At 36.3% G+C, this 17,475-nt stretch overlaps 5 protein-coding genes and 1 long non-coding RNA gene across 8 annotated transcripts; 3 read left to right on the plus strand and 3 right to left on the minus strand.

Moving 5' to 3' along the window:
• Positions 1-1,289: 1,289 nt before the first annotated feature.
• Positions 1,290-3,134, plus strand: LOC108566378 (thioredoxin-2). Its single transcript, XM_017926229.1, has 3 exons — positions 1,290-1,429; positions 2,528-2,671; positions 2,733-3,134. The coding sequence occupies exons 1-3, from the start codon at positions 1,406-1,408 to the stop codon at positions 2,880-2,882; spliced, it is 318 nt and encodes a 105-aa protein (XP_017781718.1). The 5' UTR covers positions 1,290-1,405; the 3' UTR covers positions 2,883-3,134.
• Positions 3,135-4,033: 899 nt separating this feature from the next.
• On the plus strand, positions 4,034-11,493 carry LOC108566373 (DNA (cytosine-5)-methyltransferase PliMCI-like). 2 transcript variants are annotated; one of them, XM_017926222.1, is made up of 15 exons: positions 4,034-4,134; positions 6,869-7,202; positions 7,263-7,435; positions 7,484-7,898; positions 7,966-8,216; positions 8,269-8,447; positions 8,506-8,747; positions 8,811-8,989; positions 9,053-9,438; positions 9,503-9,864; positions 9,924-10,189; positions 10,249-10,529; positions 10,585-10,903; positions 10,955-11,178; positions 11,245-11,493. In XM_017926222.1, the coding sequence occupies exons 2-15, from the start codon at positions 6,900-6,902 to the stop codon at positions 11,439-11,441; spliced, it is 3,777 nt and encodes a 1,258-aa protein (XP_017781711.1). In that variant the 5' UTR covers positions 4,034-4,134; positions 6,869-6,899; the 3' UTR covers positions 11,442-11,493. The 2 variants fall into 2 exon arrangements, with proteins under 2 accessions (XP_017781711.1, XP_017781710.1); XM_017926221.1 differs by lacking the exon at positions 4,034-4,134 and having other exon boundaries at positions 6,598-7,202.
• LOC108566376 (solute carrier family 35 member F6) lies at positions 4,331-6,386 on the minus strand. Its single transcript, XM_017926226.1, has 6 exons — positions 6,014-6,386; positions 5,796-5,940; positions 5,574-5,727; positions 5,071-5,517; positions 4,865-5,019; positions 4,331-4,801 (listed from the first exon to the last, which is right to left on the minus strand). Exons 1-6 carry the CDS (start codon positions 6,088-6,090, stop codon positions 4,628-4,630), a joined length of 1,152 nt encoding a protein of 383 aa, XP_017781715.1. The 5' UTR covers positions 6,091-6,386; the 3' UTR covers positions 4,331-4,627.
• On the minus strand, positions 11,459-14,718 carry LOC108566375. Of its 2 annotated transcripts, none has more exons than XM_017926225.1 (7): positions 13,833-14,718; positions 13,405-13,774; positions 13,175-13,352; positions 12,712-13,109; positions 12,075-12,660; positions 11,737-12,024; positions 11,459-11,678 (listed from the first exon to the last, which is right to left on the minus strand). In XM_017926225.1, exons 1-7 carry the CDS (start codon positions 14,414-14,416, stop codon positions 11,506-11,508), a joined length of 2,577 nt encoding a protein of 858 aa, XP_017781714.1. In that variant the 5' UTR covers positions 14,417-14,718; the 3' UTR covers positions 11,459-11,505. The 2 variants fall into 2 exon arrangements, with proteins under 2 accessions (XP_017781714.1, XP_017781713.1); XM_017926224.1 differs by having other exon boundaries at positions 12,712-13,121; positions 13,833-14,717.
• An 825-nt stretch (positions 14,719-15,543) lies between these two features.
• LOC108566377 lies at positions 15,544-16,845 on the plus strand. Its single transcript, XM_017926227.1, has 4 exons — positions 15,544-15,711; positions 15,784-15,912; positions 15,979-16,246; positions 16,304-16,845. The coding sequence occupies exons 1-4, from the start codon at positions 15,640-15,642 to the stop codon at positions 16,555-16,557; spliced, it is 723 nt and encodes a 240-aa protein (XP_017781716.1). The 5' UTR covers positions 15,544-15,639; the 3' UTR covers positions 16,558-16,845.
• LOC108566379 lies at positions 16,640-17,172 on the minus strand. Its single transcript, XR_001891206.1, has 3 exons — positions 17,021-17,172; positions 16,867-16,951; positions 16,640-16,797 (listed from the first exon to the last, which is right to left on the minus strand). It is a non-coding gene; the product is annotated as an uncharacterized LOC108566379 (long non-coding RNA).
• Positions 17,173-17,475: the final 303 nt, after the last annotated feature.

Genomic DNA, 17,475 nt, shown 5'->3' on the forward strand with positions numbered 1-17,475 from the left:
ATTAAAAAAAATATATTAAAATGGGAATAATTCGGCGCCAAACGTGGGACACCCAAAGAAAACAAGAATCTAAAACATTCATGAAAGGAAATGGTTTAAAACCACAATTTCCACGTGACTATGTCTGATATGAAGTGGTAAAGGCTTTGACCGAGTGGAAAACCCATTTCGTTCGACGATTCAACAAAATGTTTATTTTCGAAAGTCGGATTCCTTTACCTTCATAGATGTATTTTATTTTTCAAGTATATAGCACCTAGTTAGCAACGACGAGATCCTATAAATTGTGTTTTTGTTTATTAACGATAACCTTGTCGCAGCGATGCATATTTAAAATAGATTCCTTTGCGTTGAAAATGATCGATAATAAAGAAAAATGCGCAGCTCGAACGTTAACAATAATTGAGAAAGTTTAAGCAGAAAATTAAAGCAATTTACAATTATAGACTAATTCTGATTAAATTACATTACATCATTAGTATTGCTTTTGTGCAGATTATTTTTCATGAAGTTCTGCACTGAAACATTCGTGAACAGTGTATCATATTTATTTTTAGACAATTGTAAATAAAAATCATACGTCAGAAATACTTATAATAGAAAATATGTAAAGCTATTATTGTATGCGATAAAAAAAAAACTACTTGAAACATGCAATTAAATTCATTATGAGAATCTACTTAAAACTAGTGCTGATAATATTATTACAAACAATATTAATCAATACATTTTCTTGAATAGTTTTCATCAATATGTAATCAAATTTATTAATTCATTATATAGGATCAATCAATATTCAAATAGAAATAGAAAAATTATGAGATGATACAAAATTATGAAACTAAATCTATAATTTGATAGATCACATGTCATTATTAAACAAGTTTAATAATTGACATTATATAGTCATAGACAATGTTATAAAATATTGATTCTGATGATTTTGTAAGTTTTTTTAATAAATCTTTATATCAATTGCAAATGAAGAAGTAATGTAAATGATATTATCTAATGATCTATCCTATATAATTGTAAAACTAATTTGAAAGATATTATGTCATCATTAAATAAGCTATATCCTAAATAATAAATCGAGCAATCATTTTCATAATTGTTTTCTTTGCAATTAAGTGTGAAAAGTGTAATTAACTAAATGTAGTATTCCATTCCATAGTGCTGGTATAGTGAAAGCGAGGTAACATATTCATAATAACGTAATACAATTGGAATTTGTGTTGGCAACGATAGTGTCGTTTAAAAGCGTTGGCAGGCTTGGAGGAGGAAGCATCTATGCCACTGCAGTCAATTCAATTTAGTTATACGCCATTACCACGTTGGTGAGGTTGTCCGAAAAGGGATATTTTAAGTAGATACCAGTTAATAACTCCGCCGATTAAGAGTAAAAATGGCCCTCCACGTCGTTGACAAGGTAATCCAAAATTTTCATATCCTGACACCCCACAATCGGATTCCTTAACCGCGTATTCGAACGTTACGAAATTCCAGCATTTTTTTTCTCTCTGTATTCGTGACGTTTCAAGGATACGTGGGAAACATTCATTTGTTACGCTAATTCGCCGGTCGTGGCCTCACCTACTTCTTGAATAATAAGCTTGGATTAAACCATGCAATGATTGATGGGTTCACCCACAAGGGTAGTATAGTTCCAAGAGCAAAGGGATAATCAGTAAAAAAAAGAAAGGGGGGCAATCGTTCGAGCGATAAGTCTCTCGTGTGTGCTTCGGTATCAGATAACGGGAACACATCACACTTTTTAAAAAAGAATCCACACTCATTTTCGAAGCGTGACTATCGAAAAACCTAAGTGTAGAAGTATTTCCGAAGAACTTAATTACGTATGCTGAATTTCGTAATGGTGACAAATACGATGTAAACATGTTTTTTTCTCTCCTATTATTGAAATCCCCGCGGCGTAAACAAAACATCTCATCTTGCACATTGATTACGCACTTCTGGAAACAATTTGTTCGGTAATTAGCATTGATTGGAAAACGCATTCGGCTTGATTGCGGCACAGGCCTCGTGGCGTGATTTCGTCCAAGCCTTTTCTCCACTCTCCTTATTAAAATGTACAAGAATATCGATTTCTTCGTCGTGTCGCAACGTTCCTTTTTTCCATATTTTTTTTTTGTCCACTTGTTAAATCATCCGCAAATGTTGATGTTTATCGCAGGAGTAAAAACAGATAACATTTTCAAAGTAATGCTTGTTTTTATCCAGATTTCGTCCAGCCTGATAAGCTAAAATTTGACTATCATCGCAGTACATATTACGTATATATATATTTATATATGTATGTGTGTGTATATATAATGTAATTCTTTCGTCACTTCCGAATTAACTCAATTGACTATTGATCAACGCGCCGCTTTTTACATGCAACTATGTTTGTGATGTTCTGGTTTCCATGACGGCGCGCTTAATTCGGGGAGAGAGCGAGAGGTTTCATACGGCCTTGTCGTTAATGTTCCGTTAGTCATCGAAGCCTCTTTTTTCTGATTTCCAGGAAGATTTCGACTCCAAATTGACCGATGCCGATGACGCACTCGTCGTCGTTGACTTCTTCGCCACCTGGTGCGGACCTTGCAAAATGATCGCCCCCCAATTGGACGATCTGGCCAAGGAGAAGCCGACCATCACCGTTCTGAAGGTCAGCTCAAACCTACCCAACACCGTCGTCACGCCTTGCTAAAATAATCTCTTCATTACAGGTGGATGTTGACGAATGCGAGGATCTGGCCATGGAATACAACATCACGTCTATGCCGACGTTCATCTTCATCAAGTCCAAGCAGGTGGTCGCCAACTTCAGCGGCGCTAACTTCGAGAAACTTAAACAGACCATCCTAGCTAACATGTAAAACAAACAGCAAGCAACAACAACAAACAAAAAAAACACTGCACGCCAAAAAGCGAAGCAGAACTAGAAAACAGTTGTCCTTTCGTGCCCCACATAGCAGCTGCAACAACAAAAATACACAATTAATTTATCATTCTTATAATTTGTATATCACTTAATTACTATATTACGTTACTTCTTTTCTACGTCGATCGTTCAATCCGTTTGAATACTACTATTGTTTTAGAAAGTTAAACGCTTTACAAAAAAAAAATAAAAGTTAAAACTTAGTATTGAATGGTTGGTTTGATATTACAGGCTTTCGGAAATGTAAATACAGCAGGAACTATGTGTACTGTAAACAGCGAAAAAAAAAATACATTATGTTTATTTCACATTTAAAATTTTAAGTAAATAATAGTTAAAAAGGATTATTACGATTTTTATTTAACCTAGCCTTAACTTCACTAAAGAAATACTCCAAACTTTGCATAACTAAGATCAAAGGTTACCTTAATTCTCTACCAAAATTAATATGTTATACGACTATTCTAATGTGTTTCTATTTACCTGCTCTTCAATCCTTACTGTTGTCACACAAACTTTAAATTTGCGCATAGGCAACCCAAATAACTCGCAACCATTGAAATAGAATACACAAATTTATTATTTTCACTACTTTTGTTTTGTATGCATTATCACCATTTCTCTACATAAATGATAGTGAAATAACAATTATTTATGTTGCAAATATATTATCTAACTAATAGTATATGTAAACAACATAATATTGTTTTTTTGTAGTACAATATGCACTATATCGTTATCAAATTTATTATTATTGATGACCTAATCAAAGTGCATTTTCCAGTACATTAAATCCTAGAAAATATCGCGTAGCACTTGAGCAAAGATACAAATATAATTGATTCACTGGTGAAAAAGAAACGATTTTTGTATATTCCAATAATGAGGAAATGAAACGAAGTAATAATAACTCACATACCTTTGTAACAAATCTAAATAACAATCTGTTATTTAATGACACTTTTTAATTGTATATAACGCTCACTGTACCGTATCGAAGCAAGTTCGTGACCTGTAACTGATTTTTTCAGTTAATCTCTATTCCTCCCCGCCTTTTCCATTCCTTTATGCGAACACTTGTGTAAATAAAGAACACTAAAGCTTCTTATTTTATGTTTTTGCAATTGCGAGGTGATTTCCTTTGTGTTAGCATCATTTTATTTGTATTACACGGAGTTTTGTTATCTGTAAGTATTAGTCATAGTTATGATTAAATATGATATAAGAATAATCATACTGCGTTCTTTCACACTCATTGAAATTGAACGTTAAACCCGAACAAGAAAATAGCGGACATTCATTGCTTCATCATCTGTGTAAACAGATTGAAAATATGAATATAAAAAGAAAGAATGTTGTTTAATTATGATGGATCATGTAAAATAGTCAATATAATTTTATTTATACAGAAAATATATATATCTAGCATATAGTAAATTAAAAAAAAATAGTTGGAAACAAGTATAGAATTTCGATATTCTCAAATGAGACGGGAAGAACGAAATAAGAGAATCTTCCTACAAAGAAATTAATATCACATAAGATCTTAATTCATCAACGTACAACATTCCAAGCGAAGATAATTCCATTGTCCTATTAAAATTACCGTTCTGCATATTAAGATCTTCAGTGTTTAAGGCTAAGAGATTATACGTTTTTAGATTAATATATTTTAGTCGTTCAGACATCCATAGTGTCGTCAGGTTGATCGGCCGAGCTATTAATGACGGCTCCCTCGTGCAAATTCCTGTATCTCAATCTATTGAAACCCGAACGGATTTTAGCAAATACGGACGTGCAGGTGATACCATTGTACAAGCACATTCCATACAGGAGAGCGACGAAACCGAGCAGCTGAGAATTGAGAGAATAACATTGTATAACGATAAATTTCAAGAAATACCATTTCTATAATACCTGTAACCATTGGAAAATTTGTCCCATGAAGAGCATGCTCACAATCCAAATAACGATTGTTCGTACGCTGTCTAATACCATGCGGGTAGTTGCGGAGAGTTCTTTAGTTACGCTGATCCCAGCGAAATTGAAGAACGCGATAGAAACGATGGTTCCTGCAATAAGCGTACATTAAATTTAATGAATATGAATTAATTATATTTTACCTAATATTGCGAAGACGAGATTGTAATTATTTCCAATCTGAATGAAAGCGTCGATGGCATCTTCCAAAACGCCTCTGGAGTTGTTGCTGAATGGAGGTCCGACTTTGATGTAGTAGAATGGAATCTGCAGAAGAGCGAGGACCGTGAATCCAAAGATGCCTTCCCATCCTACAGCCTGCAATGGTGGAATATCCTGACCGGAAACGAATTTCTCTTCGACCACCATTTGAATGGCGGTGATCACTTGCGCCATAATAATGAGAATGTCACCGGTGATGATGCTATTCCTATCCGGCGCATCACCGTCGCTCTCGTTGGTCATAAAGTCGGCTGCTCCAACCACTGACAATCCAACGATCACCATGAATATTCCCAGCCATTCCCTTTTCTTCAAAACCCTCTCCAAAAATCCGACACTCAACAATCCAACAAAAATAATAACAGAACCTAAACAAAAGAATCAGTATTAGAAATATAATAACTCAGTGAATGGAATGAATCACCTCTAAACATCTGAAAACTGGATGCATAGGTCAAAGTCAATCCAACATACATAATTGAAGTGGCAGTCATATCACACATAGCTGGGAGGAAGAGAATAAAAGGATTGAAGGTTCGGTTACCACGAGTCAGTTCCTTAACATTCTCAGTACCATCCTGGAAAATAAGTTAAAAACAAATAGTTAATTTCAATAACAAAGATATTCATACAAAATATAATTTACCCCGCGTCTACTATATGCAAAGTACATGACTTTAAACACAAAGAAACACATGATCTCTCCCAAAAACATACAGGAGGCCTGGAAAAATGGATGATCAAACTTTTTAACACCATCCTTTCCCTCTGATTCCAGCTCATCCGCCCACCTTGAAACAAAGCACAAACAATAGTTGTTGTTTTACCGAGATATATATATGGGTTGTTGAAATGTAAACTCACTTTGTACTTAAGGTATTTATGCTTCCAGTTACAACCATCATTAATGCCAGCATATATTGGTACGGAGTCCAAGCCATTTTGTCTTCGCTCTTTCGTTCTAACTTGCTGCGGTGATATTAATAGACTGCGTCCTTTTAGTTTCAAGCGAATAGTGATATTACGGAATTTTTTCACGGAGATTCGAACCCGTACGACCTATCTGCCTCGTATAATAAACCGCTTTAATCAGCTGTTTTTGTTTGACAAACAACCTGTCAAACGCTATTGAAAATAATGAATTTACAAACACTAGTAGAGTTTTCAGTCATCGGAACTATAATAAACGAAGAAATCGCACATGCTCCGATCGCATCGATCAATTTATGATTGATGGGGAGCAACGACATATATTCTTTTTTGAAAATTGTTACGCAAGTTATGCAACCAAATATACAGATTTCTGAAAATGCACTTGCTTATGCAACGATGCATAACACTTCTATCCACTTGTGTCATGGATGTAATATGCATGGCAATATGTATTTCTACAAACAGGTGTAATGTTGTGGATATGAATTTATGAAATTTGTAACAATCAAAAAGAAGTACTCTACTCAAAAACATGGAATTTAACGAGAAATATAAACGTAAATTGTTTTGAAATGATCAGACGTATAGAAAATAGAATACTCAGTTTAAAATGGATTTGATTCTTTTGTTCTCAAACTTGTTTTGAACTCATTGAATTCAGCACAATATTTGCCGTTCTCTTATTGGCTGCAATGAACGTGCGAAAAGGCGCGCAAACTAACGCGAACTGTGTTTGACTGTCATGTCGAGGAAGAGCGATTTTTTTTAAATATTATTTTTTTCAAGAATCGAATTTTAATGTGTATTAATTACCGAAATGGTTAATGACGTAAAAGAAGAGGGAACTTCGGATCCAAAGGATTTGGAGGAGAGTGTCAGCAAGAAACCGCGGATAGAGAATGAGACGAGGTCCACTAAAATTGAAAAAATTGATTTGCCAACGAAACCGAAATCAGAGAAATGCGTCAATTGCATGCAGTTTATTGATGAGGTTGTCTTGTATGAGGGCCATCCGAATAATTCTGTGGAAGAGTATGTGGCTCTGACTAATGAGAAACTGTTGCTCTTCACTGGCAATGAAACCCACATGGATCAGCACGATGAGAGACCAACAAATAAGGTTAACTGAATTTACAATAAACTGTAATGTAACTTATATGGGACTATATTGAATTTGTAGATTACTCATTTTAACATATATGGGAAATGTGGACACTTGTGTGCTTTTGACAGTGGACTCATTGAGACAAATAAGCTGATCTATTTCTCTGGTTATGTGAAAGCTGTTTATGAGGAGGATGACAATCCTGATGGAGGAATTGCAGCTCATGATTTGGGTCCTATCAATGCTTGGTATTAATTAATGTTTTAATTGACAATTAACTAATGATAGTTTCCTAGGTACACAGCAGGATATGATGGAGGTGAAAAGGCTATTGTTGGCTTTAGCACAGGTTATGCTGAGTATTACTTGATGGCCCCAGCAGTCCAGTATGAACCACTGATGACCATAGTTAACAGCAAGATTTCCCTCTCAAAACTTGTAATAGAATTCCTATTGGATGAGAATTGGCAGTCTCCAACCTATGAAGACTTATTGCAAAGGTTGGAATCTTCAGGGAATGAAGACTTGACTGAGGAAGCTTTATTGAGGCATGCCCAATTTGTTTGTGATCAAGTTGTTAGTTTTGACCAGGCAGCTGATGAAGGAAATGAGGAGAAACCATTGATTACAGCCCCATGCATGAGAGATCTTGTTAAGATTGCCGGAGTCACGTTTCGAAAACGGAAAGGCTTTAGAAAACTGGATAAAGGAGTAAATTATTTGCAACTTATATTGTTTCCTTATAAAAATATATAATGTTATTGTTTTTCTTCTTTAGCAAATCAAAAGAAAAGTTAAGAAAGAAACTTGGAGCAAAGCTACGACAACGAAACTGGTTCGCGACGTGTTCGAGTCATTCTTCCCAGAACAAATTGCTGATAATAAAGTCGAACTGAAAGGACCTAAAAAGAAACGATGCGGTGTATGCGAGGCTTGTCAATTACCTGATTGCGGGTCATGTAATCATTGCAAGGATATGCTTAAATTCGGTGGTACTGGAAGATCGAAACAAGCCTGTAAATTAAGAAGGTAAAGAGAGGTAGAATGATTTAACTGAAAAGTTATATGTAATTATTCCAAGGTGTCCAAATATGGCAATCCAAGATGCGGAAGAATCTGATAATGAAGACAGTGCTGATGTTGAACCGGAACCGGAAACTGAAGAGCCTTGTTCCAAGAGGATAATTCATGATGTTACATGGGCAGAAGAATCCGTGGAGAACTTCAATGGAAGAATTTATTATGAGAGTGCTGTAGTTGGTAAATCTTGCTTTTGTAGATTATTTTATAAAAACGATAATACCTAACGTGATTTAAGGTGAACATATTATAAACAATGATGACTATGTGATGCTGAACTCGGCTGCGCCCGATCATCCCTTGGTTGTGGCCAGAGTGTGTTACATGTGGGACCAAGAACCGGGGGGTCCCACTTTTCACGCACTCATTTTTACCAGAGGTTCCGATACCATCCTTGGAGAAACTGCGGATCCTCGAGAGGTTTTCTACACGGATACTTGCGAGAATTGTCCATTGGGTAGCATAGTTTGCAAAGCTGAGGTACGGTTTTTTTTTTGTACGAAATTGGGAACACCATCAACAATATTTTTGATGCTATATTAGGTGCGACGACTTCCATTTAGCTTTAACTGGTCTAGAAACTTTGAGGCAGGTCTAGCTCCAATTTTAGAAGATGACGGAAAGACTTTCCACTATTCGAAGCAATACGACCCGGAAATGGGCAGATTCGAAGACTATTTAATGTCCGACGAAGAGAATCCTTCGCCGTGTCCGGCTTGCACGTGAGTTATTAGGAAACGGCAATTTTTTGCCAGATGGGTTTTGCCTAATTTGATGGTTTTCAGTCGAAAGCACGACAAAAATCATTACAATACACCATTCCCGTACGAGAATGGCATTTTTTGGCGTGGACATCGCTTCCTGGTCGGTTCTTGCGTTTACCTGAATCCTGACGTTTTTAAGTTTGAAAGTGTTCATGATTTCTCAGATGCAGATGACAATAAGGAAATGGAAGACGAAGAATTGTATCCGGAATATTATAGGAAAACTTCTGAAGTTAAAGGTTCTAACAATGAAACTCCGTTACCTTTCTGCATAGGAATGATTGAAGAGCTGAATACAACTGAATTGACCATTGAAGTTAGAAAGTTTTACAGACCTGACAATATTAATATCGGCATGTTTTTGTCCTACCAATCTGATTTAAATCAGATCTTTTACAGCAGCGAACGTAAATTTAATTCATTGATTTGATTTTTTGAGTTTTTAATTGATTTCGATTTCTGTTGCTTTAGTGATCTCTCTGCCGTTCAAAGAAGTGACTGGTAAATGTTTCATAGTTTACGGCGATAATTTGGATATGGAAGCGAGCGAATGGATTACGAAAGGACCAGATCGCTTCTACTTTAGGCAAGCTTACAACGCGAAAACTAGGTCCTACGACGACGTACCGTCGATGGCGATGAAGATCGGTCATCCGAAAAAAGGAAAGGGCAAAGGGAAGGGTAAAAGCAAGTCTGCGGATTCCGTGCATTTCGATTATCCTCCAATGTGGGAACATCTGGAGGTACCAATGAGGACGATGGACATATTTGCTGGCTGCGGCGGTCTGTCCGAGGGCCTCCATCAAAGCGGTGTGGCCGATACTCTATGGGCTGTAAGTCGACTTAACTCTACTCATTACCTCTTTTTCGAATTAATTTATTTGCTTTACAGATTGAGAAGGAACCCGCCGCAGCTCAGGCGTACAAATTGAATAATCCAACCACCAAAGTATTCACAGACGATTGTAATTCCATACTGAAACAAGTCCTCGAAAATGCCGACTCCGGAGTATATCCGAGACGCGGCGACGTCGAGCTCCTTGTGGGAGGTCCTCCGTGCCAAGGTTTTTCGGGGATGAATCGTTTCAACGCCGGACAGTATTCGCTTTTTAAAAACTCTTTAATCGTTTCTTATTTATCTTATTGTGATTATTATAGGTACGTTTCTGTTTTTTTTTAATTAATTTATTTTTTTTATATTTTGATTATTATTCTAGACCAAAGTATTTTATCTTAGAGAACGTAAGGAATTTTGTGTCTTTTAAAAAGAGTCTGGTTTTAAAGTTAACTCTAAGATGTTTGCTTGCTATGGACTATCAAGTGGCATTTGGCGTTCTGCAAGCTGGTCATTACGGCGTTCCTCAGACTCGCAGGAGGCTTATTATTATGGCAGCGGCACCTGGCTACAAATTGCCACAATATCCAGAACCTCTTCATGTTTTTAATAAAAGAGGATGTCAGCTTTCCGTTGTAGTTGGTGGACGACGATACAGCAATGGTAAATTTCTATTATATTTGAAGTAATTAGGATTTTAAAAGCGAAAAATTATTAGGAACGAAGTGGATTTCATCTGCACCGTTGCGTACGATCACAGTTCGCGATGCCATGGCCGATTTGCCAGATATTAAGAATGGTGCATCCAAACATGAGATGATGTACGACAATGACCCAATGTCACATTTCCAAAGAAAAATCCGTGGCGGGGCGCAATCCGTATTGAAGGATCACATTTGTAAAGATATGGCGCCCCTCGTTGAGGCTAGGATGGCTCATGTACCGCTGGCGCCTGGGAGCGACTGGAGGGATTTACCAAATATCGTCGTAAAATTGAGGGATGGGTCTTTCGCTAACAAACTGCGATATTCCTACAAGTAAATGGGACGCATTGATGTAAAACAAAAATTAAACTATTCTCCTTGCAGAAGTAAGAAGCAAACCAAAACACAACCGAAAGGAGTGTGCCAATGTTCGACGGGGCGTTCCTGCGATCCCTCCGATAGGCAATTCAACACGTTGATCCCCTGGTGCCTGCCTCACACGGGCGATCGACACAACCATTGGGCAGGTCTTTACGGACGCCTCGAATGGGACGGTTTCTTCTCAACGACAGTTACCAATCCCGAACCAATGGGAAAGCAAGGACGAGGTAAGTCATCGCGTTATTTCACAATGCAAACAAAAATTATACCGGTAATTATTGTGGATCACACAGTATTGCATCCCGATCAGCATCGCGTCGTTAGCGTAAGGGAATGCGCACGTTCCCAGGGTTTCCCAGACCGGTATCAATTCAGCGGTAGTATTTTGGATAAACATCGACAAGTGGGAAACGCCGTTCCTCCGCCTCTGGGCGCCGCCATTGGCAGGGAAATCAGAAAGTCTGTCTTTATGACGTATAGACAAGTTTAATTTATAGATTTTTTTTGTACAAATGATAATAAATAAAGTAATCGAATACTGATTTCTTAAATATTTATGCGGAGAACGTTGGAGACGATTTACTGGCTGCTTCCGTAATCTCCGAAGCGAATACTTCCATCAATTGCATGTTTGTGTCTTGGTTAATCCTATGGCTCTGCAGAGAAAGAAGCAGCAAGTGCAGCGCCGATTTCACCAAACTTTCGTTCAGTAACTTCATCACTGTTCCTATATAATAAATAGAATAGAATTTTTAAACAAATACAATAAACGATCAATCTATTACCTGGTATGCACTCAGAACAAAGATTAACCAATTCATCGATTTTCATTGGACATGGAATGGTCGGTCCATCGAACTTTGGTATCTTTCCAATACATCCGTTGATGGCTTTAATAAGCTTTTCTCCGATCTCGTGCAATTTGCTCTCCGCAGAGTTACCCACAGTCAACAGCAAAACCTTCACAACGTTCTCCTTCACCAAGGGTGGAAAAGTATCTTCGATCAGCTCGCAGATTAAGTCGATCAAGGCTTTGGTCATCGGAATTGTTGCATCGAAATCGTCAAGTTCATCTGAGCAATAAATTATTAGATTTTATATCTTACATTGCATACACGTTTACCATCAAACTGTCGCCTGTCGAGTATCAAAGATGCGTCCAAATTATCCGACAGTTCAACCGCTTCCACCGCTTCGTACGCGTTGTCTATAGTGCAGAAAACTTGTCTTTCGGCCAAGAATTTCTCCATGTGCTGATGTAAATCATCTGACTGGACGTCCTCCTGCACGAACACCCACTGTTTCTCTCCCATTTCCGCAATCGGTTTAATGGTCGTTGCAACGGAAGTAGTGACCAGGCCATCTTGCTCGTTGTTTCCGGGCAGCGCTGTTTTCAAGGTGTTGAGAGTGTTCTGGAAGACACCGGTTGCGGTCTTTGCCCAAGCTTTGTATACGCTCGGTGCTCCGTCTTCACAAAAGTCCTCCAAACTTCCGGAACTTATAATCTCGATTGGCGTCACGGACACTGGACTAACAGCAGGAGTAGACTCCGAAGTCTTCTGCGCTAGAAGCGATCTTAATTTCGCCGTGGTCGTAGCCAAATCGGTGGTGTCTTCGTACTCCGGATCCGGACTATCTATTTCCATTATAGGAATGCTTTCGGTAGCTTTGGATTCGCTGGACATTGATCGCGAATCCGGTGATTTCTCCTAAACAACAATACATTATTATAATGATTTCATTGATAGTAATAAATGTACCAATAAAATTTCGCCATCGAAACTGGGCGACGAATTTGCCCGTCTCTCCAACAAGGGATTCACCCAAACAGTGTCTTCGCCGAAACTTTTAGGATCTTCTACTTGAACATTCTTCTGACGACACAGAATGTTGTTCTCTTGGCCATCCTGCAAACCGGTTAATCTTAGGCCTTTTCTGATGCCGGCCATCCCGAAATCGAACAATCCTTCGACAACGCCAGCCGCTTCATCCTGGAAGTCTCCGATTTTGTGCATCGCGTTGCTCGTAGCTAGAGACATAGGCTTAACTACATTGTTGACGGTGCTTTGCTGAATTTCCTTCATCGTCGTCGTTGTCGCTTGACTAATAGAATGCTTCAAATTCCCAAAAATCTCATGGTCTTCAGGGATAGCTGGAACTTCACAAGAATCTAAACACGACATATGAATATGGCATGAGGTCACAATTCATTTTCTTAATTACCTATCAACGATTTTGACGACTTTCTGCCCATGTCTGGTATATCCAGATCCAAGATATCCTGTCCCAAAGAAATGCAATCTAAATCACTTGAATACCTCCAAGTTTTGTTACTAGATTTTGACTCATGAATCTTGACTGGGGCGCTCATTAGTCTAGTGTTTATAGGGGTCGACGGTTCCTGCAAATATGAAATTTCATCCTCAATCTTCTTAAAATCTGAATCGCCTCACTTTAATGGGCGCCTCATCATTCTCCACCGCCAAACAATCTTCCACGTCCTCTGCTTTCTCTTCAGGAAGAATTACGTTTGTTGTTGAGAGATCCGAATGATCAACGTCAGAAATACTGATAAAGGAATACTTTTTGAATTTGTCCACATCTTCACTCAATTCCATTAAAATTTTGTAATTAATAAAACCAGGTGAGGACATGTGCACCAAGAGATAATTGACTAGTTTCTTAGACATAATTGATGTCACGCATTTGCTGCCAAGTGAATTGTACAGTTCCCAGTTTATAAAATGTCTCAAGAGCTTTGTAGTTATGTTGTAGCTGAACTGTTCCATGCTCTTGATACTTTTAGATCCAACATGAGAATACCTAAAGATAAATAACAAATTTAATTCAAATAAGTCTTTATTCACAGTACTTGTTCTACCTGTAATGTGACTCAATGGATCCTCCAATACTTTTATATCTCTTGGTTGCCCTCCTGTACTCCTTTATGTGTTTCAACAGAACAACAAGTATCCTAAGAATCAACCTGTCTGAATTAATTTGAGTTGAAATTTGCAGAAATCTCCTCACAATGATATCAATTAAATTCCTGCTTTCTTTGAGAAATGCCTCATCTGTACTCACATAAACTGTGTACCATTTCCTTATGTAATTCCTCTCAATATCATTGACAAAATCATCAATTCTATCATCAATTTTGGCTTCCTGCACTTTATTTGTTTGTGCATTGTAAGAGAACAGTTTGTTTTTCAGTGACTCTATGAATCTGTTGGTGGCTGGTATATCAAATGGCTTATGCTGATTCAGGATGTGTTGGAAAACAGCAAAGCTTATCCACACAGTAGTGAATAGCACAAGTAGTACATAGAGTAATAAGAAAATTGTGTTGAACACAATCAATTCGAACTTACAATCTATGCACAGTATGAGAACAATGATAAAGATGCACACAAAGGGCACTTTTGTACACATACTTGTAGTATTATTCATTTTTCTGCTCAACATTTTGGGTGTGTTTATATCATTGATTTTTCATAGAACATCCATTCTTCTGAATGTTGGCTTATATTTTCTAAATAATTACCATTTTAGCCTTATACATTCTTGCTGTTACTATTGTTTAAACTACATTTACAAATTGCACTATATTGTATACATATCATAGATAAGCAGCGTCGAGCATAGATAACTATAGATAATAATTATAAACTCGAATGGCGCCTCTACAGAGCTGCTTTCAAAGCTTAAACCAAAACAAAGTTACATAACCTCAATATTCCATTTTTTTTTTTGCGCATTATTCAAAATGTTACTTATATAACGTCTAATATTCAAGGTCTAACAAAATTAATATAATTATATAGGATGTAATTATTCAATACTTGTTATTGTTTATGAAAAATTTGATGCTCGGTCAGTGTGGTGGCGCAGTCATCGAATCTTAGTTTAATGGCATCTCTTAGCAAGGTGCCACCAATGACTGCCACCAAATAATTTAAATTTTTAAATTCGTTCACAAAATTCCTTAAATGTAATTGATATAAACAAAGAAAACTAAATCTAAATAAGCGTGCCAAGTATATATTATGACAATGTAACGTATATACAAGCTAATAATATTAACAACTTGTAGAGATACATAATACTTCATATCTTTATGACTTTTATTTATTTTGTCCTTCACTTCTATACAAATAAATGTTAGTATTTACTAGAAATAATGATTAAATCTTGATTAGTAGCAAGTAAATAAAACATATTGAGATTAGGTAACTTTGTTTTGATTTATACTTTTACAGTAGCACTGAAGAGGCGCCCCATAGTTACCAAACCAGGCCACTATATAGTTGCCTTTTTAACATGCCAAGACCCATCTATGAGGATTCTCAAGAACTAATTTTATTTATAATAAACGAATTCTTGGACAAATTGGAGACAAATTCGTGTATTTCCTATGATTTTTTATGATTTATGAGTTGACGAAAGGCTATGACCTAAAATAAACAAACATTTCTGCTCAAAATACTCTGAAATGAATATTTTTTAATTTGCATAAATGTATATTGTTTATGATATCGTTTTACAATTTACGATAACATTTTCCATTTTTATTCAAGGATAACGATAATTGCGAATATTATTCATTCGTTGTGACTCAGTCTCTCATGACAGCATTTACAATGGTAACGTTGAGTTGCTTGCATTGACTAAAGTATATATCTTTGTTGATGTTGAAAATGTACCTTAATATCATATTTTTTGTTATACTGGTTATCAGTACATCAAGTTTGGGAGATAAGGTATGTATTATACATGTTTAAAAACGACTTTAAGTGTAAGAACAAGGTTTATAATAATGCAGCAATTTACAGATTAATATAACACTCATTTACTCCTCAGCAGATGAACAGTCTTTAAACTTTCTTAAAACAGAGTGGACGTTAAAGCCGATTGATGTATTCGAAAAATATATCAATTGGGATTTGGAACTGTACACGCCTGTAAGTATTTCTTGAATCAATATTAACACATGAAAATCTGCAAGGTTAGATATGCTTGTTTTACAGTATACAGCAAAACCAAATGAAAACGGTAGCAGAGATTATTCCTTTAAATGCGACCATGGGGAGCAAGAGGTGCTTGGGAATAAATATCATGAATGTGCCAAAAAGTACTATTTCTACAAAAATGATGAATTGATTAATTTCACTAAATGTTATGCTAAAAATACTGCTGTGTTGTCTGCTGATACAGTGAAATTACCAGATCTAGGACTATGCACAAATGATGATAATCAACGGAATTATTTGAAGACGTGTGTGGAAGGAAGAGATGGTTTTTAATGTGCTTACATTGCAATTAGCAATTTATTGATTTTTTTTTTGTTTCTAGTAATTAACAGTTTGGTGAATTCAACTTCGAATATAAAAAAACTTAAAATTGAAATGAAAATGCCAATTCTGTTTGTCAATGGTAAACGCTTTGATTGGAATGGTAAGTTTAATGAATTTGAAAAAAATATGTGCCAAAATATTAGTAGCATTAACAATTTAACTGATATATGTAATGGTGCAATCAGCAATATCTTTATTAATATTGCATTATTACTGTCCATGTTGATGTTCCATAAAGTTATGAGCTACTAACATTATTGCACATTTAGGAAACTACTCCTAAAGAGAGAATCTCGCACTTAATGCTTATGATGGGTATCGGAAATTAGAACTATTTGAATGCTTACTCTAGTCATATAGTTGCAGGAAAGTAGATATATTTATAAAACTTTTATTTTCGAATATTACACTTTAACAAACAAACAAAATTTTTAACTTAAATGGAATTATAAATGTTATGCATTCATCTTAGGGATAGCTATTTCTTTCCACCTGAGAAAAGAAAAATTAATTGTTAAATTAAATATTTATCTGCTTTAAGAAAGTTTCTGATTATTATACCTTTCTTTCCGCCTTTTCCGCCCTCTTGTTTGGCGCCACCTTTCGATTCGCCTTTGGCTGCGCCACCTCCGGCCGCAGGTTTTTTCTTGAAAAAAAAAATTAAACATATCAATTAAAAAATGTCCTTCGTTCATAAATTAAGATCACTAAGTACAGTATCAGTAGGTTTGGTTCCGCCTCCTCCTCCACCTTTACCTTTACCCATTGTATCTTCGATAAAGTGTTTCTATGAACTGATGCTAATATTATGATTTCTTGGCATTCAATTGCGTCTTTGGCCCTATCGCCAAACAAACAACTCGCAATTCTATTTTTGCCGTCCTCTCCTCTCAAATCCTAGGTCATTTCATATAGAGTAAATGGAATTCTATACAGTCATCACTCAACGTATCTCAAATAAAAAATAAATTATGTTTACAGATCAATATTTATTTTATTCTTTCACTTTATAAATACAGTGGAACAGAGTTGAATCCGTTCCAAAATTTCCAGATTTTTACTCGTATATGTTTCACTATATTCCAAAATACACATAATATGTGTACACAAGTTTTAAAAATGATGTAAAAGGCGAGTCATTCATTCTTAGAATTCATTTTGCTCGTTAAG

This window comes from Nicrophorus vespilloides, unplaced genomic scaffold (assembly GCF_001412225.1).
Source record: "Nicrophorus vespilloides isolate i.1.1-1 unplaced genomic scaffold, Nicve_v1.0, whole genome shotgun sequence".
NCBI classification, from domain to species: Eukaryota; Metazoa; Arthropoda; class Insecta; order Coleoptera; family Silphidae; genus Nicrophorus; species Nicrophorus vespilloides.

Excerpts from the sequence above, each read along its gene's own strand:
- LOC108566378 (XM_017926229.1), top strand. The coding sequence starts at position 1,406 with ATGGCCCTCCACGTCGTTGACAAG. Across the intron at positions 1,430-2,527 it reads CCCTCCACGTCGTTGACAAG|GAAGATTTCGACTCCAAATT; the intron begins GTAATCCAAAAT and ends TCTGATTTCCAG. Across the intron at positions 2,672-2,732 it reads CGACCATCACCGTTCTGAAG|GTGGATGTTGACGAATGCGA; the intron begins GTCAGCTCAAAC and ends TCTTCATTACAG.
- LOC108566376 (XM_017926226.1), bottom strand. The coding sequence starts at position 6,090 with ATGGCTTGGACTCCGTACCAATATATGCTGGCATTAATGATGGTTGTA. Across the intron at positions 5,941-6,013 it reads ATAAATACCTTAAGTACAAA|GTGGGCGGATGAGCTGGAAT; the intron begins GTGAGTTTACAT and ends CTTTGTTTCAAG. Across the intron at positions 4,802-4,864 it reads AAATTTTCCAATGGTTACAG|CTGCTCGGTTTCGTCGCTCT; the intron begins GTATTATAGAAA and ends CTCAATTCTCAG.
- LOC108566373 (XM_017926222.1), top strand. The coding sequence starts at position 6,900 with ATGGTTAATGACGTAAAAGAAGAGGGAACTTCGGATCCAAAGGATTTG. Across the intron at positions 7,203-7,262 it reads ATGAGAGACCAACAAATAAG|ATTACTCATTTTAACATATA; the intron begins GTTAACTGAATT and ends TTGAATTTGTAG. Across the intron at positions 10,904-10,954 it reads AAACTGCGATATTCCTACAA|AAGTAAGAAGCAAACCAAAA; the intron begins GTAAATGGGACG and ends TTCTCCTTGCAG.
- LOC108566375 (XM_017926224.1), bottom strand. The coding sequence starts at position 14,416 with ATGTTGAGCAGAAAAATGAATAATACTACAAGTATGTGTACAAAAGTG. Across the intron at positions 12,025-12,074 it reads CGACAGGCGACAGTTTGATG|ATGAACTTGACGATTTCGAT; the intron begins GTAAACGTGTAT and ends TTTATTGCTCAG. Across the intron at positions 11,679-11,736 it reads TTGTTCTGAGTGCATACCAG|GAACAGTGATGAAGTTACTG; the intron begins GTAATAGATTGA and ends TTTATTATATAG.
- LOC108566377 (XM_017926227.1), top strand. The coding sequence starts at position 15,640 with ATGTTGAAAATGTACCTTAATATCATATTTTTTGTTATACTGGTTATC. Across the intron at positions 15,913-15,978 it reads ATTTGGAACTGTACACGCCT|TATACAGCAAAACCAAATGA; the intron begins GTAAGTATTTCT and ends CTTGTTTTACAG. Across the intron at positions 16,247-16,303 it reads GTGTGTGGAAGGAAGAGATG|TAATTAACAGTTTGGTGAAT; the intron begins GTTTTTAATGTG and ends TTTTGTTTCTAG.